At 46.5% G+C, this 23,232-nt stretch overlaps 7 protein-coding genes across 7 annotated transcripts; 2 read left to right on the top strand and 5 right to left on the bottom strand.

Annotated features, from left to right (window-relative positions):
• Window positions 1-2,342: 2,342 nt before the first annotated feature.
• AGABI2DRAFT_115960 (hypothetical protein) lies at window positions 2,343-2,753 on the bottom strand (the record flags this gene model as incomplete). The annotated part of the gene is made up of 1 exon (XM_006458934.1): window positions 2,343-2,753. One exon carries the CDS (start codon window positions 2,751-2,753, stop codon window positions 2,343-2,345), a length of 411 nt encoding a protein of 136 aa, XP_006458997.1.
• Window positions 2,754-4,161: 1,408 nt separating this feature from the next.
• AGABI2DRAFT_65891 (hypothetical protein) lies at window positions 4,162-5,124 on the bottom strand (the record flags this gene model as incomplete). Its single annotated transcript, XM_006458933.1, has 1 exon — window positions 4,162-5,124. A coding segment is annotated over one exon (963 nt), but the record flags the coding sequence as incomplete, so codon positions are not given.
• Window positions 5,125-13,532: 8,408 nt separating this feature from the next.
• Window positions 13,533-13,919, bottom strand: AGABI2DRAFT_66096 (hypothetical protein; the record flags this gene model as incomplete). The annotated part of the gene is made up of 1 exon (XM_006458932.1): window positions 13,533-13,919. A coding segment is annotated over one exon (387 nt), but the record flags the coding sequence as incomplete, so codon positions are not given.
• Window positions 13,920-14,986: 1,067 nt separating this feature from the next.
• AGABI2DRAFT_191082 (hypothetical protein) lies at window positions 14,987-15,724 on the top strand. The gene is made up of 3 exons (XM_006458931.1): window positions 14,987-15,287; window positions 15,343-15,409; window positions 15,461-15,724. The coding sequence occupies exons 1-3, from the start codon at window positions 14,995-14,997 to the stop codon at window positions 15,713-15,715; spliced, it is 615 nt and encodes a 204-aa protein (XP_006458994.1). The 5' UTR covers window positions 14,987-14,994; the 3' UTR covers window positions 15,716-15,724.
• A 609-nt stretch (window positions 15,725-16,333) lies between these two features.
• AGABI2DRAFT_141651 (hypothetical protein) lies at window positions 16,334-18,506 on the bottom strand (the record flags this gene model as incomplete). The annotated part of the gene is made up of 5 exons (XM_006458930.1): window positions 16,334-16,396; window positions 16,443-16,601; window positions 16,655-18,258; window positions 18,317-18,333; window positions 18,472-18,506. The coding sequence occupies 5 exons, from the start codon at window positions 18,504-18,506 to the stop codon at window positions 16,334-16,336; spliced, it is 1,878 nt and encodes a 625-aa protein (XP_006458993.1).
• Window positions 18,507-20,227: 1,721 nt separating this feature from the next.
• On the bottom strand, window positions 20,228-21,496 carry AGABI2DRAFT_115955 (hypothetical protein; the record flags this gene model as incomplete). The annotated part of the gene is made up of 6 exons (XM_006458929.1): window positions 20,228-20,373; window positions 20,439-20,843; window positions 20,897-20,977; window positions 21,030-21,050; window positions 21,105-21,357; window positions 21,410-21,496. The coding sequence occupies 6 exons, from the start codon at window positions 21,494-21,496 to the stop codon at window positions 20,228-20,230; spliced, it is 993 nt and encodes a 330-aa protein (XP_006458992.1).
• A 380-nt stretch (window positions 21,497-21,876) lies between these two features.
• Window positions 21,877-22,823, top strand: AGABI2DRAFT_200889 (hypothetical protein; the record flags this gene model as incomplete). Its single annotated transcript, XM_006458928.1, has 6 exons — window positions 21,877-22,092; window positions 22,150-22,164; window positions 22,217-22,383; window positions 22,443-22,563; window positions 22,620-22,711; window positions 22,771-22,823. The coding sequence occupies exons 1-6, from the start codon at window positions 21,953-21,955 to the stop codon at window positions 22,821-22,823; spliced, it is 588 nt and encodes a 195-aa protein (XP_006458991.1). The 5' UTR covers window positions 21,877-21,952.
• Window positions 22,824-23,232: the final 409 nt, after the last annotated feature.

Genomic DNA, 23,232 nt, shown 5'->3' with positions numbered 1-23,232 from the left:
CATCATCGTCAGTTGACCATGATAAAACGTATTCGAACTCTAGTCTGCGCCGCCAACGCATGAGAGGGAAGTGATGTACTTTGAGTTCCGAAGCTCCAAAGTCAGTGTCGTAGGCCTCGTTTAAGACTCTCGTGGGTTTCCTGCTGGGGATTACTAGCGTCGAAGTTTAGAAGAAAGCTTAGTGAAATTTATTAATGGCTCACCTTTAAGCCATCACAATACTATCACAGCCACATACGTCCTACTCCTGACAGGAAATTAATGAACTGAAGGGCTCCCCCAGATTCAGAACCCACGAAACGGTCATAGGTAGCCGGTATTGCGCGGGTCATACTAAGCTCAAAGTTCCTCCAAAGATCGCGGACAAAGCGTCATTGTCGGAGTCTGTTCCGAGTGCACGGGTTGTGCTTGGCAGGGTGTGCTATTCGTGGGAACAAAGGCGTGAAGTTATTTATGTCACTCCCAGCTTCGGTAACAAGTTTCATTAGCTTCCATGACTTTCCGCCTAGAATGACAGGATTGTGGCAGATCGACTAGTTCATGGCCAAGAACTGTCATGTTAGCTCTGAAAATGCCGCTCTATGCATTGAAATTATCTGTATTGGCGTTCCGATAATCGTAACAAAGCCTCCAGTGTAACCCTCAATCTACCGTCAACGAATCGAATATTAGCATTTGGGGAAATCGGACTAGCGGGAAGAATGTATGATCAGAAGTAAACACGACTCTTGGTTTAACGTTAGCCCGCCAAAAGTACACGTCGGGCGCTGATCTCGTGCGTTCTAGACGTTGACTACCTCTCAATATCTCAATGGGTGTTGGCACTACTAGATCAATTCTACGAAAGGACGCTATGCCTTTACTGGAGCCGACGCATTTTCATCGCTCTTCGAACACCTGGGCCATAATCTCTCCAGTTGGAAGCGCAACTTCTGAACCGACTCAATCATTCTCTCTTTGTCACCTCCTAAGACAGCGGAGTGAAGCTTTTGATCAATGTGGGGCATGAGTCAGATTGCTCTCCCATGCTTTACACTTAGAAGGAGTTTTCTCTTGTGACGCAGTGAAGGTAAAATAACATGATCCTCCTCGATGACGCTTACCATGCTGATCCTCGTGTTCTTGAAGCTAGCCGTCTTGGCAATGAGCTTCTAATGAAGAATGGAAATAAAGCCTTCAAATCATGTCATCATTTGCAAGTCTGCCCTGCGAATATCGATTCATCGATATCGGTATTGAGAGAGAAGTTTGATAAGATTTTCTGAGGGATCGTTGGCTAATGACAGATCAGAGACTCACCTAAGATATAACGAGCTTGCTATCTCCATGAAATTGGGAGTTACCTGAGCGCTGCAGGCCTTGAATGTCTCGGAGTCAAAGTGAAACGAATAATAAGCGCATCAAGGCTTGATTTGTGGGAGGTCGAGGAACATAGAGTGATCGCAGAAATTCAGATTTCGGTCAATCGGCTAAGCGGTAGGGCGACCCTTGAACAAAAAAGATTGTGGCGCACCGTTGCTGGAGTTGAGATAATAAATTGGCGAGTGCTTTCCTTGAATGAGGTTGGCTATTCCTGACCTATTGTGATGAATTATGCCTCGCTTGCCATATAGATACGAAGTGAAATACCATGGAAAATACAAAAGAAAACAAAAGAAAGCAAAACAAAAGAGGGGAAAAGAACATTATGATATCGCCGACACGGGATTACATATTACATCATACTGGTGCAGCATCTTTCCGACGACTATCATGACCCCTTGTGTCGTAACGAGGACTTTCCACCTCGATGCTCCCGAAGATGTCATTCTCGCATTTGGCGAAGAGACACCCATGGGCTCCGTAGAGTGTGCTCATATCATTCCGGAAGCAACATTTTTAATGTAGAGACTAAAGAAGACGCGAATAAGAAGGTACGTCATGTTTTGTATTTCTTTGCATCGTATTGAAGACCTAATGCCCCCTTTGCCCCAGCTAGATTATTCTGCTTTCATACTAGCACTCCGCAAACGATTCCACTATGATATCAGCGCTTTCAATGTGGAAAACGTTCATTCACTATCGAATGTTATGACCATGCAGAAAGATGTTCATGACGCGTTTGATCGGCTGGCTACTTTGAGGTCACAGTAAGTGCAGGTATCACATTCTCCGAACCACGCGCTCATTGGGCACCTATTCCTAAAAGAACGTGAAAAATTGCTATCAAGTCAAGTCTCTCGGCCGAAGACCACTTCCCTTGCGCATATACGAATATGTCACCTTCTCAACTGAGGACCCCGAAACCTTCCTGTCCCTTCGTCTAGATTTCTTGCCTTTCATGCTACTTGCTGCAAGGTTGCTCACTTTTCTGGTTCGCCGAATATATAGATAGTGTTTATCATGATGCAGAAGAGACAGACATATTGGCTAGTGACGGCACTTCTGATGCTTTCCTCCATTTCAAGTTGTTGTCTCTGGCGAACTCGGTCAGATAGTGGAGGTGAAAAGTCGAGGGGATCCCAGAGCCAATGAGCGGGAGAAGAGAGAAGAGCGACGAGAAGGGTGAGACGAGCGAATTGTAGAGGATATGAGCCACCTAACCGCTTGTTACTCCCCGAAACTATGCGGCCACAATCAAGATTCACGTCGCCGTATTGCCAGTGGTATTTATGCTCATATTCGCCTTTGACCCCTATTGATTTATCGATATTAGGGGCACGGTTGCGGGACACAACATAATCATTCGGCGTTAGTTCAGTATCAAGTTGCATATAGGTGAAGCAAACATAGGCAATTCAATCAAGTTGATAACGAAAAGTCGTCCATAGAAGACAAAAGATGCGACGTCTCATGTACTATGAATTATAACCTGAACTGATTATCATCAAGTCCTAGTACTAAGTTTACGGGCTACAGTGACTATGCATCAACTTGAAAACACGACGGAGGCCCGGAATGAAAAAATCGGTATCTCCACTCCGAGACACCATCATCTGGGTCGACAGACGACAATTCCACATAACACATCTCAGTAGAGTCGACAAACACAGTGGCAAGTTGGTCCGGATTATCAATGAAATGCCAGGCCAAGCGTTGCAAACACGATAGACACTCATAGTCGCCCGCACCACTAGTTGCTTTCCAGTGGGAATCTTTACCAGCTTTGATACTGAACCGGGGAATATCGCTATGCGGTGCGTCACCTCCAGAGTCACTCAAAGATCTCTCGAAATCAGTCGCCCAGCCTCGCCTCTCCTCCGAACCCTCTACATCTTCTTTTTCATTCTTTGCGTGCTAATTAGGCTTTGATTCAGTGAACTGAACAACTAAAAATGAATAACTCACATTACACGACGGATTCCATGGATCAGTATCCACTCCAATAGGACTCATAAACCGAAAATCAATTCTTCCACAGATCGCAGCAAAGTCTAATGTCTGGAGTGGCACCTGCGTTAATTTCCCGAGATCCGTGAGGCGAGGACGAAACTGTTCCTGATGAGCAACTTCAGTACACCTAGACGGAACGAGGTTAGTGGAGACACTTACAAACGCGGAGTTCCGAATCTGATCAAAAGGAAACCCGGTGGCAAGTGAAGTGAAACGTGTCGTCAAGATATAAAAAGCTCCCATACTCCGATAGAATTTACTAGACGGTCCAAATTGGTGGCACATATCACTCATTGTATCTCGGTACAACTTGAGTTTTACCTTCTCATCATCAGTGGTTTGGTACCGCTCATCACCAGGCCAAGAAAGTGAAACATTATCACAAAAACCAGGGCCATCTCTCAGATAACCAAAGTCAGAACACCGAATACCTTCCCCACTGGATGTACTCTCCATGTCATCGGGAACCTCCTTGACAATTCTGAACGAAGTCCGAGCCTGGAGTTGGTCGAAATCATCCATGACGTTACGAGAAAATCCGGATCGTTTGAAGTTGAGTGTAAAATCAGCAAACGATTTGTGGAAATATTCGAGATCTTCTTTATCAGCTTCGTCGGGTGTAGGAACCTTCAGCACGGCGTGCAGATGACAAACAGCACCATAAGCGGTATCTTCACTCAATCCCAGACGATTACATTGCCAGCGAAAGTTTTCACGAGGCCAACCATAGTCGGAGTATATAAGTAGGAGTTTTCGAGTATCAACCATGACATCAGCCGGAATATTGGAGAGGATCCTTTGGTACAAAGCATCAAGCTGAGCCATCGGGTGATCCCTTCCTGACTCATCATCATCTGGACCAGCGCGAATGGCTTCGAGTACGTGGCGGAGCTGAGCGGCTGGATTTCGGTAGTGAGGATCCCCAATATATCGGACCACTGTCGCAGCGTACGCAAATAGCCCACCCGCCGCTGTAGCAATTCTCGTGAATTCGAATTCGGAGGGCCATTCCCGCTTGTGTTTGAGCGCAGGGTATTTAATTTTGATCTTGTTCAACTTATTTCGGAGATACCGTTGCACATCTTCGCATGCTTCATCCGAGTCGATCTCAATTTCCTCTTTGGTATATGACGGTGTAATGCTGTCATCTTCAAAAAATGAAGTGATGTGAGGCTCAGGACGACTGGCGATAAGCCATACGATGGGAGAGGCAGGGTATTTGATGCAGAATTCCGAAATAAGCTCAAGAAGCTCCACTTGTGTGAGGGGATTGTCACACTCGTCGAGTCCATCGATGATGATGAGGAATCGATGTGAAGAGTCGAATAGAGGTTTGCGAATAAACGGGTCGACAATAAACTTTTGGAACTGCACGGGTAACGATTTTTGCAAAAGAGATGGATCACGGCTTGTCTCGTTCCGGATGAGCTGACGATATGGTTCAAACTTGGCTGCGAGCTGATAAGCGATAGTCGTAAAAGTTTTCGTTCCGTCTTGGCGTCCGTTGACAGAAAGGAAGATAGATGCATCGGCAGGGATTTCCTCGGCAACCATCTGCATGATTGCCGACTTTCCGACTCCAGCAGGGCCAACAACCCAACGCGTCTTTTCCTTGCCGTCGCACTGGACAACGAAGTTCTTGCAACGTTCTATGATAGCGAGCCTGGTTCCAGGGTGACATCGAGGAGGTGGATGACGGGCGGAAGAGTCGTATTCAGCTCCGATTATCGTATGTTGCAGAAATTCTTTCATGACTAACGGAATAACGAAAAGTATAGATGCCATGGACAAGCTATATGGAAAAAACTTACAATTGTCGTTGGTGATGCTGTTGTCGATAAATGTGCTGTTCGATACAGTGAAATTCTGGGAATTCTTGAACATGCCATTGCCATAGTACTGTCCGAGGTATAGGTATCAGTTTTAAAAGCCAATTCACAGGCCCGGGAGGAAAACTCACGGTTTGTCCCTGTTGATTTGACACTTGCCCCTGAAGTGGATGAACTGAGTCACAGTTCTCGTTGACTAAGTCTCCTGATTGACGAATAGCGGCGAAAGGCTGCACAGGATAAATAAGTTGAGAGTTTTGCAGCATGGGAATGGGAATGGGATATGGGATATTCGTATTGGGAAGGCGATGATAGGGGCCCTGAGGAAACGGAAGCTGTGCCAGATGCTCAGGTGGTGGAGGAAACGAGTAGGAATACATCGAGTGTTCTAGCTGATGGATAGATGTGGAAGGCTGTATTCCATACGGGGGTTGGGAATTTAGGAAAGGATGAGAGGGGATGTATTCCGCCATGGAGTTTGTAGCGGGATGAAGGAAAGCGCTTGACGGCGTTGATGGGTGTTGATGAGCACCAGTGGAAGGAGGAGAGAGGTAAGTCTCTGAGGGGTGGCTCGCCGCATGTTGACCAGACAAAGGAAACTGATGCTCAGAGGAAGGTAAAGGTGAACTTGAACCAGAGACCGGAGCATTGGGAGAGTCAGAATCGGGCAGATAGCACCGAGAAGGATGAGACGGGCGAATTGCAGAGGAGTTATCCGCCATGTGTATGAAGGAATTGGCAGGAGCTGAGTTGCCCGACCCTTGATAAGTCTAGCTGTAGCCATGAGGCTGTTGCTCTGGGCGTTTATCGGGAATTACCATATGGTAGTCGACCCTGCATTCTACGTTTTTGTCAAGAACCAAGATCGATTGGATTTTTGAATCAAAAGCAGAATAAGTCCTGTGTTGATGCGATCTAGAGCCAAAATGTGGCCGTAGACGAGTAAACGGGGTTCTATTACTAGGATAACGGGTACAGCATTAATTCATACTACGTGACGGAGGGCCAGAATGTACAAATCGATATCTCCACTCCGACATACCATCATCCGGGTCAACAAACGATAGTTCTACATAACACATCTCAGTCGAGTCAACAAAAACAGTAGCAAGTTGATCCGGGTTATTAACAAAATGAAGGGCCAAGCGCCGCGAGCAGTTTAGGCACTTAAATTTGCCGAATTCGCCATACATACGTAACGCCCAGTGAGAAGATTTACAGGTCTGCATATTGAACCGAGGAATATCGGTACATTGGTCACTGGAAGATCTCTCGAAAGAAGTCTTCCAGCCTTGCCGCTCCGACGAACCATCCCCATCTTTCAAAATGCTTCTGGAATGCCACTACATAGGCTAAGAATCAATTACTTCGAAATTTGAAAACCAAACCTCACCTTGCAGACCGGATTCCAGGAATCAGAATGCCCAGTGGCATCAATTCCAATACAGCTCATAACCCGGACATCAATTATTCCACAGATTGCCTCATAATCTAATGTTCGCAGTGGCGCCTGCGTAATTTTACCATGGTCCGTAAGTTCAGAACGAAACTCTTCCTGATGGATGGTTTTAGCATCTCAGGTAGGATAGAGCCTAGGAAACTTACAAATATAGAGTCTCGTAACTCGTAAATTGGAAATTCGGAGTCAAGTTCAGCGAAACGTGTCGCCAAACCCTGAAAGCAGGACAGGCTCCGATAGAACCTCCTAGAACGTACAAATTGACGGCACATATCGCTCATCGTTTCTTGGTATAAGTAGACCCGTAGCTGATCGTCACCGGTCAGAAATCTCTCGTCGCCAGGCCAAGATAGAGAAATGTTTTCGCAAGAACCATGATCGCCTTTCAGGTAACCATAATCGTAGCACTTGATACCTTTACCACTGGCCATATTGTCGAAATTCTCTGGAATTTGAACCTGTTCGGCGATTCTGAACGAAGCTTGAGCCTGAAGTTGCTCAACTTCATCTCCAATATTATGGGAAAATCCAGAACATTTAAAATCTAATAGGAAGTCGGCAAACGATTTGTGGAGATATTCGAAACATCCATCGTCAGCTTCATCAGGCGTGGGGACCTTTGCAACAGCGTGTAGATAACAAACGGCACTATAAGCGACGTCTTCACTCAACCCCAGTCTATTAGATAATGTTCGAAAATTATCCTGACGCCAAACACCGTCGGTGTAGATGAGTAGTAGTTTTCTGGTGTCGATCATGACATCAGCAGGAATGTTAGAGAGAATTCTCTGATAGAGTGCATAAAGCTGGGCCATTGGGTGATCCCTTGTTGGCTCATCATCATCTTTGGGACCAGCGTGAATGGCTTCGAGTACATGACAGAGCCGAATAGCTGGGTTTCGGTATTGAGGGACACCGATATACCGGACCACTGTCGAAGCATACGCAAATAGGCCACCCGCAGCGGTGGCAATTTTCGTGAACTCTAGCTCGGAGGGCCACTCCCGTTTGCGTCTAAGTGTAGGATATGTGAGCTTAATCTCCTTCAGCTCATCGCGGAGATATCGTTGAACGTCTTCACATGCCTCATCCGAATCTATCTTGATTTCCTCCTTGGAATACGCTGGTACGGTCCTCTCGTCGTCGAAGAACGATGTAATGTGAGGTTCCGGGCGACTGGCAATAAACCACACGACGGGAGATGTAGGGTATGAGATACAGAAACGCGAGATCAATCCGAGGAGTTCTTGTTGCGTGCGGGGGCTGTCGCACTCGTCGAGACCATCAATAATGATGAGAATTCGATGTGAAGGATCGAATAGATGCTGGTGAATGAACGGGCCAACAATAAACCTTTGGAACTGCGCAGATAACGATTTTCGAAGGAGAGAAGGATCGCGGCTGATCTCCTTCTCAATGAGCTGACGATAAGGCTCACACTTGACAGCAAGTTGGTAGGCAATGGTCATGATAACTTTCGTTCCGTCTTTGCGTCCATTGACGGAAAGGAAGACTGATGCGCCCAAGATCACGTCATCAAGGGGTTCCTCAGCGACGATCTGCATGATGGCCGACTTTCCAACTCCAGCGGCGCCAACAACCCAGCGGATCTTTTCTTGACCGTTGCACTGTACAATGAAGATCTTGCATCTTTCTACAATTGCAAGCCGGGTTCCGGGATGACAGCGTGGGGGCGGATCACGGTCTGAAGAATCAAACTCAGCTCCGATTATCGTGTGCTGTAGAAACTCCTTCATGACTGATACGGATAACAATGAGCATAGTGAAAATGGATGTTTAATTACGGACAGTCCTTACAGTTGTTGGAGGTGGTGCTGTTGTCGATAAATGTGGTATCCGAGAAAGCCAGATTGTGAGATCCACTAAACATGCCTTGACTCTGGTAACGAGTGTAGTGTGAATGCTGATCGAGATCATACGGGCGTTGTTAGGTACACCTCAAAGTCTAAATAGGCAACTCACAAAAGGTTGTGCAGCATCAAGAGGTGGTGAATTTTGGGGTGAGTGAATGGGGTGAAAGATTGTGGGGTCCGGGATAGTATTCATAGTGGGAGGGTGATGGTAGGTACGTTGGGGAAACAGGAGTTGTGCGAGACAACGGGCAGGTCGGTGAGTGGCAAGTGTGAACAGCTATCATCATCATGATTCATGATCAGTCTGCCACGAGGCAACACTCCTTTTGCTTTCGCAGGGTCGCCCAGAATACACTGGGCGTCTACTTACAAGGCCACCACATGACACTGATGTTACAGCTGATTCTAAATCTGATTGCCTTGTCAATGCCCAATACATGTATTCTAGATTTATATCCTACACCCCCCCCTTGCCCGAACGCAAAGATAGGTCCTGGTCTTAGCCCTCGGTTCTGAGCGTTTTGATTGGACCAAAATAGCTTAGTAAGTGGCGACCCGAAGTTTCACCGAAGCTTCGAGCGTTCAATAAGTTGGATTGAACCAAGGCCCGACGAAAGTTCACAAAGGTGCCAAAGGGCACAAAGATCACCTAAATGTATCACTGTCTAAGATAAAAGTAGCTCAGTGATTCTGAAAGAACGTTGATCACTCTTTTATATTTACCTAAGATAAAAGTAGCTACGCGACATAAGTAAAAGGTATAGTATAGAATGTAAACTACTTACCTCAGTGATTCTGAAAGAACGTTGATCACTGAGGTACGAATTTAAAGTTACATCGTATAAGTATGTCGGCAAAACGGCCGAGATATAAACTGTACAGTATTGAAGCGAAAACTATATAGTTGTAAAACGAATTTCGGAAAGACTTGGGATAAGAAGAAATGTAGAACGGTAAAAATAGAATATAAAGATCAGAAAAAGAAACAACCCAAAATAGGAAGTATGAAGTCGAACAGTCGGAATGTTGAAGCATTCACAATCCCAATACTCCCCCTGCTTCGACACTCCGAAGACCCATACCATCACAGCATCGTATGACAGCGTCGCGAGCAAGTGGCTTGGTAAAAATATCGGCTAAGTTCTCCGACGAAGGAATATACTCGAAAACAACTTCTCCATTCGCCGTCTTTTCTTTAACAAAATGATACCGGATGTCAATGTGTTTCGTGCGTCGGTGGTTTTTGAAGTTTAGCGTATTGGCAATGGCTCCATTATTGTCGGCATAGATCAAGATAGGTTCCTCTCGAGGCAATCCCACCTCTCCCATAAAAGTCGTCAGCCAAACAGCCTGTTGGACAGCACGGCTAAAAGCCATATACTCAGCCTCAACAGTCGATAGGGCGACAGTATCTTGACGCTTGCTTGCCCAAGACACAGGTCCCCCCGCCACAAAGAAAACATGTCCTTCAGTTGAGCGTCGAGCATCCGTGTCACCCGCAAAGTCTGCATCGACGAAACCCAAAGGCTGAATGCTTGTTCCATGATGGTAAGTGATGCCATAGTCCATCGTTGCTTTGACATAAGCCATAGTATGCTTCATCGCATCCCAATGAGCGCGGCCGGGATTATTCGCAAAACGGGATAATAGGTTGACAGCGAAGGAAAGGTCTGGGCGTGTAGCGACTTGGAGCCACATCAGAGAACCAAGTACTTCCCTGTACGGAACGTTCGCCATGTCAGCCTTTTCCTCATCGGACGTCGGCGAGTCTTCAATTGAGAGTATTGTACCTGTGGGTAGGGGAGTCGAACGAGGTTTCAAGTCGGAAAGTTTGAAACGTTCAATAGTTCGTTCGCAATAAGCCCGTTGTGATATCCTGACACTGCCATCTTCCCCTCTCTCAATTTTCATCCCCAATATAAACCTTGCCGTCCCCAAGTCCTTGATCTCATAGCTCTTTCCCAATTCATCCTTCGCCTTAACCTCACCCTCCATTGTAGATGAAGCGCCGAGTACATCGTCTGTCCAAGTTGAAGTCAGAGTTAGTTCATCGTCTTCAACCCTTGATCGTATCTGTGGGTCGGCTAAGGACGTATAGTAACCGTGTCCTGCGTAGGTTCGGTCGAGCGTTTGCGCCCAGTCGTGTGCGCCTTGCATAGTGCCATACAATGTTTTGAGGAGTAACCAGACGTTATCTCCCCCCTCCTCAAAACCAGGCGGCTGCTCCATGTAAACCTCGTACGAGTTCTCACTATTCAGGAAAGCCGACACAAAATCCACCTGCCACAGACGGAGGCCCCGCGCTGCAGCAATAGCGCACACGAGTCGGACAGATTCCAAACGTGCCACCGATGCATATGTCTCGTCATAGTCCTCCCCCAGGACCTGTGTGAAGCCCTTAGCGACTAAACGAGCCTTCTGGCTAACAACGTCACCCGCCTCATCGTATTTGTTGGCAAAAACCCACCTCGACCTGACTACATTCTTGTCGACAGGACGAGATACTAGCCGGAAAACCTCTTTGTCCTTCATGACCTGCAGCTCCTTCAACATCGGATCAAGCCACAACTCTGGTTTCTTCATAGCTTCACAGTAGGTCTTCGGCACGAGAAGGTCCTCTGATAATGCCGCAACATGGGCTACTGGACGCCCCAAGTACTCCAGAGTGTCCCTCATGCGTTGGGACGGCTTTATCTCTCGGCGTCCCCTCCTCAAAGCAAGAGGTAACTCCGGCGAGACAACACCTTCCGCCACAGCAGCAGGTTCGTCGTCGACGGGTTGTGGCGTGATTGTGGAATGGTCATGTAGGGTGGTAATAGGCTTTGGGCGTGGCGCAAATGCGCTCGAAGGGTTTGAGGCATGAGATTCGTCAACTTGGAAGGATGGGGAAGGGTCGGTTGAGAAGTGTGGACGTGTCTCTTCAAAGATGACATCCCTCGACTTGTAGGCAGCGCCGGTGGTACGATCGAGTAGCTTATAACCTGTATGTCCATAGTATCCAACCAGTGTAAGCTTGGATGAACGAGGAGACAATTTCGAAGGACTAATCTCAGTGGGTATGTGCGCATAAGCAGTTGAACCGAAAGGTCTGAGGTGAGAGACGTCCTGTCGTTGACCAGACCAGCGTTGAGCGGGGATAACAGTGAGGTCGTTCGCAGTAGGAGTGAGGTTCCTCACATATGCGGCGGTTTGGACAGCGTCAGCCCAGTACTTCTGGGGTAGACCAGAATCCGCTAGCATAGTACGTGCCATGTCCAGCAGCGTACGCATGGATCGTTCTGCCTTCCCATTCTGTTGGTGTGCGTAGGGGGTGGTGAAGTTGAGAACGATGCCGTTCTCTTTTACGTACGTACTCCACAATTCGTTGTGCCACTCTCTTCCCATGTCCGCTCGCACCTCCTTCAACTTCTTGCCCGTTTGTCTCTCTGCCTCCCTGTGGTATTCCTTGAACGCCGTCAACGTCATCTCAGCAGACTTAGTGGTGAGGAAGTATATTTTCCTATAGGATGTGGCGCCGTCCATGACAAGCATAAAATACTTAGCTCCCCCAGCTGACTGGACTGGGGATGGTCCCCATATGTCGATATATACTCGTTGTAGTACTTCGCTCTCGGGTGGTGAAGGGTTGTTGTAGGGATGAGCAGTATGTTTACCGAAGATGCAGTCCTCGCAAAGGCTCTCCATCTCCATCGCTCCAGTGACGTTCAATCCATCCACGAGATTATCTTTCAGCATCCTCTTCACCACCTCGACATTAATGTGGCCTAAACGCCGGTGCCATATTTCTAACGGTACGCCCTTCCTTTTCGATTGGACTGCGTTTGCATATACATTGTTTGACGGTATGACATACAGGCCATTCTCCTTGACTGCCACAATCGCCACATTTCCAGCACCATTACGAACAACGGCTCTATTCCCCTCGAAATTAACCGATGCCCCCCTTGAAACTAGTTTAGAAACTGAAATGAGGTTGCTCCTCAGATCTGGGGTGTGTAATGCGCCCGCGAACATGATCTTCGTCGGTACGCCATTCAGTGATGTGTGTAACTCGGCATCTCCAGCTCCGTTAATCCTAAACGTCGATCCCTTTCCTGCAGAATTTCCCTGGCGAGGGGGAATTATCGAGTTGTATGTAGAAAAGGAGTTTCTATTCACGAAGCAATGATCGCTCGCTCCAGAGTCGAGCAAAGTAATCATATCATTTGGTGAGGTAGTTTCAGATGTACTCGACGTAATCCTAATGCCAACGTCCAGCTCCCCTTGTCCGTTACTAGCGTCAACGCGTAAGGAATTAGAGACACTAGGGATTGGAGAGGTGTTAGGAGTGCTGGGATGTATGGGGGTTTCGGGTGGTACCTTAACATCTTCAGGTTCGTCCGTAATAGCAGCAAGGGCGAAGACCTTTTCTTCCTTCTTCTCGCCGTTCTCGGTTGTGGTAGTTGCGTTCGCTGATGTCTGATACCCCCCGGTCGCAGTGTTATTGGCATTTCCCCTAGCTCCTCCACGTCTTCCAAAGCCTGGTGGGAACTGACCAGCTTTTCCTCCACCCGGCCAGTAACAAAATTCAATTGTATGTCCTCGCCGGTTGCAATTTTGATTGGTACAGACGAGTTGGCTATTTTGGGAGCGCTGACGGTCGCGATTGCCAGATTGGGTGGTAGCCTGAAGTGCTGAGGTTGTCTGCGATGTAGTGACACGGTCTCTGCTGATACGAGCCCAATGGGTCAGGAGTTGACTTATAGCGTCCCGAGAGGTCTTGGTGGTGTATAAAGTGGCGACAATGGAGTCCCAAGAACGAGGAAGTGCATTCAAGATGATGGTACGGAAGGATTTGTCGTCTATACTCGCTCCAAGAGCATTTGCATTGGACCATTTGGTTCTGATACGTGAAATGAACTCGGTAAAGTTTTGTCCATCACTATATGTTATGTTCCTCAATTCCATTTCAGCATTAAGGAGAGCGATCTCGGAAGCCACCTCGTAGTTGTCGATGTATGACTTCCAGGCATCGGCTGCGGTTCCCCCAATGGATATACCAAGACCAACGGGATCGGTGGTATTGTAGATGAGAAGACCTTTGGCCCAGGCGTTACGCACTTTCCATTCGGGGGCGTGTGGAGTAGTAGACTCCCATGGTGTCTCTGTGGTTGAAGATGGTGGAGTAATAGTAATGGTCGGCGGGGATGGAGTCGCAGCTGGTCCAGCTGGTATAGTAGGAGGGGTGATAGCTGGGTTGATAATTGAACCATCGAGGTAGCCAAATACTCCTCGCAACTCTGCAGCAATACGAATCATTCCACTCCATGACACCCAGTTTGTGCCATCAAATTTCGCAGTATCAGCAAATATGGGTGGGGCGCTACCCCCTGTGTTTGTAGCCATTGCGACGTGTAAGATAAGGTGGTTGTCTGTAGTAATGTATGGTTTGTGGGGTTTTAGTTGAGCTCGGGGCCCATAACCTAAGATAAAAGTAGCTCAGTGATTCTGAAAGAACGTTGATCACTCTTTTATATTTACCTAAGATAAAAGTAGCTACGCGACATAAGTAAAAGGTATAGTATAGAATGTAAACTACTTACCTCAGTGATTCTGAAAGAACGTTGATCACTGAGGTACGAATTTAAAGTTACATCGTATAAGTATGTCGGCAAAACGGCCGAGATATAAACTGTACAGTATTGAAGCGAAAACTATATAGTTGTAAAACGAATTTCGGAAAGACTTGGGATAAGAAGAAATGTAGAACGGTAAAAATAGAATATAAAGATCAGAAAAAGAAACAACCCAAAATAGGAAGTATGAAGTCGAACAGTCGGAATGTTGAAGCATTCACAATCCCAATACTGTCAAAGATAAAGGTCCACGTCAAAACTAAAGTGTCAGGTCAAATCTAAAGACGTCAATGATGTTGATGTGAAAACTGATCTGAAGCTAATGACATCCATCGTAATCAAAGACCTATTCAAAGAACTTGCAAAATTCTGATACAGAAACTTTTTATTACTCGGAACCGAATTAATATTAGGCTTCCTTTATTACTGCCTAGGATTGCCATTATTCATCCGTCCTGGTTATAATACACATGGATGGTCATCTGCAAGATATCCCCAGTGTTCCTAAGAGTCATTGTAGTAAATTAATTCGGACACAAGGAACTTCAATTGACATACCTCTTCCTGTGTGCAACTAAAAATTGGCGGCCACTAGATGGTGTATTTCGGCTACGAACAAAGCTATTTTTTCCACTGCCAAAGGGAAGGTGACTCGGGCTTCTAAGGAAGATATCACGCCAAGATTGTCTTGCTCTGATAGACAGAGCAATACGCATAGATTGATACAAAGATTACTCGCTTCAAACGACGATGGCAAATTCTGGAACGTTGTTCCTGAGAATACCAATAGGATAAAAAGCCCGTTCATCCCCCAACTTATCAAGAAGCAAAAACTCGCCCGGCTCATGGACTCCCAAGTAACTCTAGTCAACCCTGATCCCCTTGTCATGCTCTTTAGCAGGGACAATATAAAGGGAACGGAGCTAATACGACGTAGAGGTGGAGGGATATTGTACAAAGTCGTACCTGATGAAACTCTCTCGTCTCTGAAAACGTCGGTTTATCGTGCGGATTCTGATACACCGATGGCATTTATCGAGACGAAGAATATCTGTGGTCGGGATAAGATCACACTTAGAGGTGGAACACGGCAGAATATCACGGACTGGATATCAGGCTACAGCATCCTTGGTTCATTGTAAGTGACTGGTTTACTGTAATAGGGGAGGCATACTGATATATTTAAAATTCAGTCCTATGACATTCAATAACAACGGAAGGCGCTATTTTTGGAGGAAGAATAAGGCCCAACAGCTAAATGTGATTGATTTTCTTATACTTCGTGGAATCCGAACTGAAACACCGCTTAAGCTTTACAATGACTATGATCCCGAAAATCTTATTGCTACGTATGAAAGGTCGAAGCGAAGGGTGATTGATGGAGGGCTCAAAAGCTTTCCCGCATCTTTGACGCTCAATGATGAGGCGACTGAAATTCAGGATATAATTGTGATTAGTCTCCTGGTGGTAGAGGGCCGGATAAGAGGAGATTTTAGACCTGGAAGCTATAGAAAATCACTCTCGTTGTGGCCGGATACGATTGATATAGTAGCTAATCGAGGGTAAAGCATTTATATATTTATGGTTTGGGGAATAAGAGATCGAGGGCTCTAAGGGCCTCCGGATCCTAGGCGGTGAGATCACCGCAACTTGAAGTGGAACGATCGGGTGCAACCATTGATGTTATCACCTATGCAATTACCCTGAATAAAAGAAGAATGTGGCTCGGCCGGACTTCAGACCCGCTCGCTGCCCCTAAACTATTGTGCACAGAAGGCAAGTGGAGCGATTTCCACTCTGATAACTACGATTTCCGGAGATATGAATTACGACTGGAACCAGTTATGACAGAGATAGGCCAACGGGTACACTACACATCAATTGACAGATGACGGAGGGCCAGAGTGTAAAAACCTGTATCTCCACTTCGACATGCCATCGTCCGGGTCAACGAATGTCAACTCTACGTAACACATTTCAGTCGAGTCAACAAAAACAGTGGCAAGTTGATCTGGATTGTTGATAAAATGAAGGGCAAATCGTTGGAAGCAGGGGAAGCAATCATCAAGGTAGGCGTGACTCCTAAAATCTATGGCTTCCCTGTGAGAAGTCTTACCAGCTCGAATATTGAATCGGGGAATATCGGTAAGTGCTGGGTGGTTTACAGGAAGAACGAAAAATCTTTCAAAATATGTTGACCAGACTCGCCACTGTAAACCATCCATGTTCACCTTTGGGTGCTGCACACTAGGCTCAGACTCAGAGAACTCAATGATTGAAAATTAACACTCACTTTACAAGATGGACTCCAGGGATCAGAAAACTTGACATCCACTCCAGTAGGGCTCATAAACTCAAAATCAATCTTTCCACAGATCGCGGCGTAATCTAATGTCCAGAGAGGCACCTGCTTCAATTTTCCAAGCGCCGTGAGTTCAGGACGAAACTCATCCTGAGGGGAGATTTCAGCATCGTAAACGAAATATAGAACCTGGAGATACTTACGAAGGCTGAGTCTCGCAACTCGTAAATTGGAAATCGAGGGCCAAGTTCAGTGAAACGTGTCATCAAAACATGAAAGTAGAATATGGTCCAATAGGGTATCCTACCAAACCCAAATCGGAGACTCGTGTCGCCCATTGACTCGAGATACAACTCGAAACGTAGATAATCATCAGTGGTTTGATTATGCTCATCCCCAGGCCAAGATAGTGAAATGTTGTTGCAAAAACCCGGAAACCCTCTCAGATAACCATAGGGATAGTGGGCAAAAACTTGACCAGCGTCTATACTATCGAAGTCATTTGGAACCTGTTCGATAATCCTGAACGAAGCTTGAGCCAGGAGTTGATCAGCCTCATCTTCCACGTCGTTAGAAAATTGAGATCGCTTGAAGTCCAATAGGAAGTCAGGAAATGATTTGTGGAAATATTCGAAATCTTTATAGTCGGCTTCGTTAGGTTCGGGGACCTTCGCAACGGCGTATAGATGACGAACAGCACCATAGGCTATATCTTCGGTCAATCCCAGTCTATTACATTGCGAGCGAAAATTACACCCATGCCGACCGTATCCTGAGTATACGAGTAGCAGTTTTCGGGTGTTAATCATAGTATCGGCCGGAATGTTGGAGAGGATCCTCTGGTACAACACATCAAGCTGGGCCATTGGATGGTCCCTTCCAGACGCGTCATCTATGGTAGCAGCATCAATGTCTTTGAGTGCACGACGGAGCTGAGTAGCAGGGTCTCGGTAGAGAGGGTCGCCAATATATCGAACGATAGTCGAAGCGTACGCAAATAGTCCACCTGCAGCTGCGGCGATTTTGGTGAATTCAAGTTCGGAGGGCCACTCCCGCTTGCGCCTGAGTGTCGAGTATCCGAGTTTGATCTCTTTCAGCTCATCGCGGAGATACCGCTGAACATCCTCGGAGGCTTCGTCTGAATCTACCGTAACTTCTTCCTTTGTGTACACCTCTGCGACCCTCACGTCGTCAAAAAACGAAGTAATGTGAGGCTCCGGGCGACTGGCAATAAACCACACGACGGGACAGGTAGGGTATTTGATGCAGAAATGAGAAATCAACCCAAGGAGCTCTCGCTGGGTGAGGGGATTGTCGCACTCGTCAAGGCCGTCAATGATGATCAGCAATCGATGTGAAGGATTAAATAGGCGTTGGCGGATGAATGGGTCAACAATAAACTTTTGAAACTGCGCCGGCATAGATTTTTGAAGGAGAGATGGATCACGGCTGATTTCTTGCCGGATAAAGTGACGATAGGGTTCACACTTGGCTGCAAGTTGGTAAGCAATGGTCATGCAGATTTTCGTTCCATCCTGGCGTCCATTGACGGAAAGGAAAACAGATGCGCCCAAGACGACGCCATCAGGGGGGTCTTCAGCGACAATCTGCATGATTGCCGACTTTCCAACTCCAGCGGCGCCAACGACCCAGCGCATTTTCTCTTTGTCGTTGCATTGAACAATGAAGGTTTTGCATCGTTCTATGATCACGAGCCGGGTTCCGGGGTGACATCGTGGAGGAGGATGGCGGGCGGAAGAGTCGAATTCCGCTCCGATAATCGTATGGGGCAGGAACTCCTTCATGACTGAAAGACATAACAGTGAGCATGGATGCAATAGAAATTTGATGTAGACAGCCATTACAATTGTCAGACGTGGCACTGTTGTCGATAAATGTATTGTCCGAGAAAGATAAATTGTGAGATCCACTAAACATGCCCTGACTCTGGTAACGAGCATAATGTGAATGCTGGTGGGGGCATAGTTAGGACCGTCCCAAAATCCAGAAGGTTACTCACGGTTTCAAAGGCCGATGCTTGCCCTTGAGGGGCATGAAGTGGCAGTTGATGGACCGAATGGTTCTGATAGTTTGAGTCTTCTGATCGATGAGCAGTAACGGAAGACCGCACAGTATGAGGAGGTTGAAAATTCGGCGACGAGTGAATGGGTATGTGATCCTCCGGATATTGGATATATGGGAAATTTGTGGCAGGAGGATTATAGAGATTTTGAGGAGGAGAGACCCGTGGAAGGCGCGGAGGCGGCTGTGGAAGCATGTAGGCCTGATACGTTGAGTGTGCTTGCAGATGGGTAAGCGTCGAAGCCTGCATTGCGTCAACGAGTTCGGATATCGGGTGGCATCTTGTTATAGAATTCGCAAGGGTATGACGAGGAGGATCATAGGCAGACGTAGCAGAGGGATAGTTATCTGAAGAAGATCTTTTAGCATCGTGCCCTGACGAATGAGTAGACGGTATAGGTGAACAACGAGAAACCGGAGGAGAACGGGAGTTTGGAGAAGGATGAGCAGGAATCGAGGAGGAGTTGCGCGACATGCCTGGAAAATTGGGGGTTGAACTGTCTTCGCTCTTATCAGTCTGCTATGAGACTAATACTGACTGATTTCGCAGGCCTGTTGCCCAGAACATACTGGCGTCTATTGCCAATCATTGCCAACACATGGCCGACGCCGGCCCATGATACCGAGTTCCTGAGCTTTTCCAATAATGCAATGATATGGGTAAGCTGGACGCCAGAGCCGCGACTTTAGAAAACGGAGATTATCGATATACGGGGCACCACAGGTAGGAAGGCGGCCAAGTTGTAACAAGTGGTGCGACCCTAAACCTAGCTTCACCTAATTCTTGTCATTACGTGGTCCAGTGGCTCGGAGTAGAACTTGGCCGATACGCGTCAAGTGGGGGCCCAGTTTATCCTGATACATTTTATCACGGATATACCAAGAATCTGGTATTAGCGAAATTTGATACATGGGTGGAAGAGATGAAGATAGGAGCGTGGAATGAATTAATAATGTGGGCACTGTTGATATTATATATTGATACTATAATCCATGAGTGGCCAAACTTCATACAACTCTCTCCTGCTACTTGTTTAATAGGCCACACATTTACATATCTGTTGACGGTGCAATGAAAGGGTACGTATACTGAACTACGAGGCATTGTTGGCTGATGGCCACGGATGGAGGCATTAATGAGTCTACATACGTTTGAAAGCGGAATCAAATTCAACCAGTATTCGTTCGGCAACTACCTACTCATTCCGCTGTTTTATCTTCTGGGTGACACACCTAGCCTTACTTTTCTCAACAAAACCTTTTGAATCGGTCGTAACAGCAGAAACTTCTCCTGGTGAGTGCAAACTTTATAAGGCTTTCCAAGATGGTAGCAGCTTCACACTGGAGGAAAAACAAGATTCATATCCATGGTTGTGAAGAGATAGCTGAAACTTCCAAACCAAATGGGAGAACCGTAGCGGTAACGAAAAATGAAATCATTCTTACCCCAGATCAGCTATTTAAATAGTAGGAAATATTGTCTGAGCTTCACCTATATACCCCTGTTTACTCGGAGTGGGACGCAGAGATGAAAATTGCGTCTGTCCACGATGTAATCCGTAGTCACTTCGCTGAGGATCGTTCGCGTTCACGTCGCCAACGGTGATGGTCGGGGAAGCGACAAGCGACATTAAATCACAGGTCGATGAAATTGGAAATCATGAAATACCAGTCGTGAATTTTCTCTCCTCGCTTCAAGGAATGCTGTAAGCCAGCCATGCTCTACTAGTCTCAGTATCCCCTCCTACCCACTCTCCAACAAGTTGCGCTATGAACGTCTTGGCAAGCCATCCCGAAATGATGATGAAAGTTGAAAAGAAAGGATGAACGTCGAGAATCACTAGCGGATAAAACCAGAGCGTCAGTTCATATATGAGACGCTTTATCAATGAGCTATCGGCTAACCTCGCAGCCCGAATCCAGCAGATATTCCTCCTAAAATATTCCTGATAACCCACTCGCGATCTATCTTCTCATCATCCAATATTTTCGAAAATTCGGACAGAAGGTATGGAAGTGTCGTGGTTGGATGGGACAAAATGGATGAAAACACGCCAGGTTGAATTTGTACTCCATCGTGAGATGAGGGTAACGTCGGACGCCAAATTGTGAGTAATAACAAGAGGAAAAGCTTCGTTAGAGACGAATAGAACAAGGTTAAAGGGATTAGGGAGAGATTTATTTGGTGAGCTTCATAGGGGACGGTTGTCATTGATGGTAAGATGATTGAAGCGGCACGCTTAAGAATCGCGATAGTTTTGAGTAAGATGAAGGAAGACAGAAGTATTCCCGTATGAAAGGCAATGGTTTCTACCATTCAAGCGTCAGTGTGTTGAAGTGTGATAGGGCAAGAAAAAGCAGACCCGCTAGACATCCACAAAGAACTCGCATGAATACAAAAAGGGAGTCCTCTGTTAAAGCATCTGAGCGATTGGGTTCAGGCCCTAGAGCAAAGAATCAGCCTTGTGTTCAAGAAATGTGCTGCTGAAGCCCAACTCAGATGAGTCCATCGAATGACTGCAAATGTTCTATCAGTTGAATTACGTCAGGATGAGACCAAGAAAGACGTACATGCGTCGAGGATTATAAGGCCGGTGCCGAGTTTGAGTGTCCATATCCAACGCGCACGGGTTAGATACGTGGTATCATGGTCTACATCGCTGTCCTCAGACTGAGCTTTAGGCTTGTTTATTGCACGACGTGGCTTAGAGCCTCTGTTAAAAAGTAAATGCCTATACACTCCACGCTTAAGAAGAATCAGGTCGAGTAGGAGAGTGAGCGAGTCGTGCTCGACGTAAGGGTCTGCAAAAGTGTGACATTTTTGCTAGAAATGTATAAGTATGTTCTTGAGGATTTCGAGGGGATGATGAACGCACGCATTGCTCTAGACGAAGATTGTATGCAGACTCATATACGGTGTACAGATACGGAACATAGGTCGTGCATGTCGTACAGATTGGCATTCTAAACCAATGTAGGCGACAACTCGGCCACCTGAACGGATCAGGGTCACGTGAACGGTTTGACAAAAATAATTAAGCTCCTTCAGAGTTCACTCAGTCTTCAAGCTTCACTAGGCTGTGGATCAACGGAGGCTGGTTTGTGATACCGGTATAATGTCCGGATCGAATAAACCACCCTCGAGCGAATTCTTCATAACCCACCCCAGACTACAGCCAAGTTTGTCTAAAAATACTAATAGCGAAAAGCCTCGGTGCGTCATACCTATCCGTCATTGAACTCGTGGAACGGAAAAATCACATCCGGCCAAATCTGAATGAAACATACAAAAACGACTATCGCGTCTTGTCTCTTTACCCAAATCTATTCTTCAAGACTGGTGCTTCGCAGCGCGAACGCTCTCAATACTATAACACTTTGCATCTTACGAACTCACCTCCCTAACGCGAACCACTATTATGCTATTTCTCGAGCTTCTCGCATTAGGCATGCCGGTCGTTTCATTCGCATATCCTCACAATCCAATGAAAAGTCCGTCTCTGAGACGCGACGTTCAAGCGGACAATACCGTCAAAGTCGTCGGGCCCGAAGATTATTGGTATGCATATATCTACTTCTTGCTCTTATCCGAGCTTGATGAAGCTTTTGTTCATAGCTTAGTGATGCCCCGGTGAGTAGCCCGTCTCTCGAATTATGACGAGATAGGCTGATTTGTTATGTAGCGATCCTCATACAAATATCGGGGATAGTGAATATCCTGGAGGGACACAAGTTTTCTGCTCCTCCATAGCTAGGAGTGCCGATGAGCAAGGTCTTTTACCCGACAATTTCTGGGAGAATGTCGAGCTTCATGCAGACCAAGGAGTTAACGGAGGGAAATACGTGCAGTGTAAGTTTAATCTCCCTTTGTCCCGACCTACTACGTCGCCGACGAGGGACATAAAACAGTGACTGGATGTATACGGCCAAGCTTGATCGACAGATTAAATCCGTTGGATGAAGGGGGTCAATACGATTCTAGTGGTGGCCGTGAAGGAAGGGGTAACCCTAGAGATAGCGTTTGCGTTGGGTGTGTCACTTTCAATACTCTCGATTTGCGACTCATCGTTAAATCTCTGAATCAAGTTACAACCACTATGTCGAGCTTGTCGAGCCTGCACTGAACCGTTCTTGCATCCGATGCTGCGAGGATTTTGATGATTGCGTTGTCTCAAAAGGTGCTTCAATTCATCGCATAGGAATCATGCAGTACAGTGACTCACAAAGTATGCATTAGACACTAAAGGATGTCCCGCGGTCATCCCCGGCAACTATTTCAATTGCGATTAGGTGCAAAAAATCACAACACTCTCAATTTAGACATTACGTACCTGCTATTTGCTATCGTATCTATCGAATTAATATTTCTACCCAGTTCGACCGATAATATGGTGGCCCCAACGAAGGAAACCAGCGCGTGGTATTGAACTGGAAAAGGACAGTAAAGGAATACATAGATGTCATTGAAACCCCTTAGAGTTAGAGGTCAATTGGACTCTTGATGTCAACGTCATAGCACTGCGTATTTTGGTCCTAAGTACCGGGCTTAAATCGAGAATATGCCTTAAAGGCCTTAATTGAAAGAGCTTATGTATAGCTCATGCGCATAAACGTTGAACAACTTAACGTAACCCTAAGAGAATGAGAGTGGCAACTAAAGTCATCTCATAGCGAATCGTATGCTACGATTATCGCTGGA

The sequence above is a fragment of the Agaricus bisporus genome (assembly GCF_000300575.1).
Source record: "Agaricus bisporus var. bisporus H97 unplaced genomic scaffold AGABI2scaffold_3, whole genome shotgun sequence".
Classification (NCBI taxonomy): Eukaryota; Fungi; Basidiomycota; class Agaricomycetes; order Agaricales; family Agaricaceae; genus Agaricus; species Agaricus bisporus.
The sequence above is the reverse complement of the archived record's forward strand: the minus strand, read 5'-3'. Positions and strand labels throughout refer to the sequence as shown.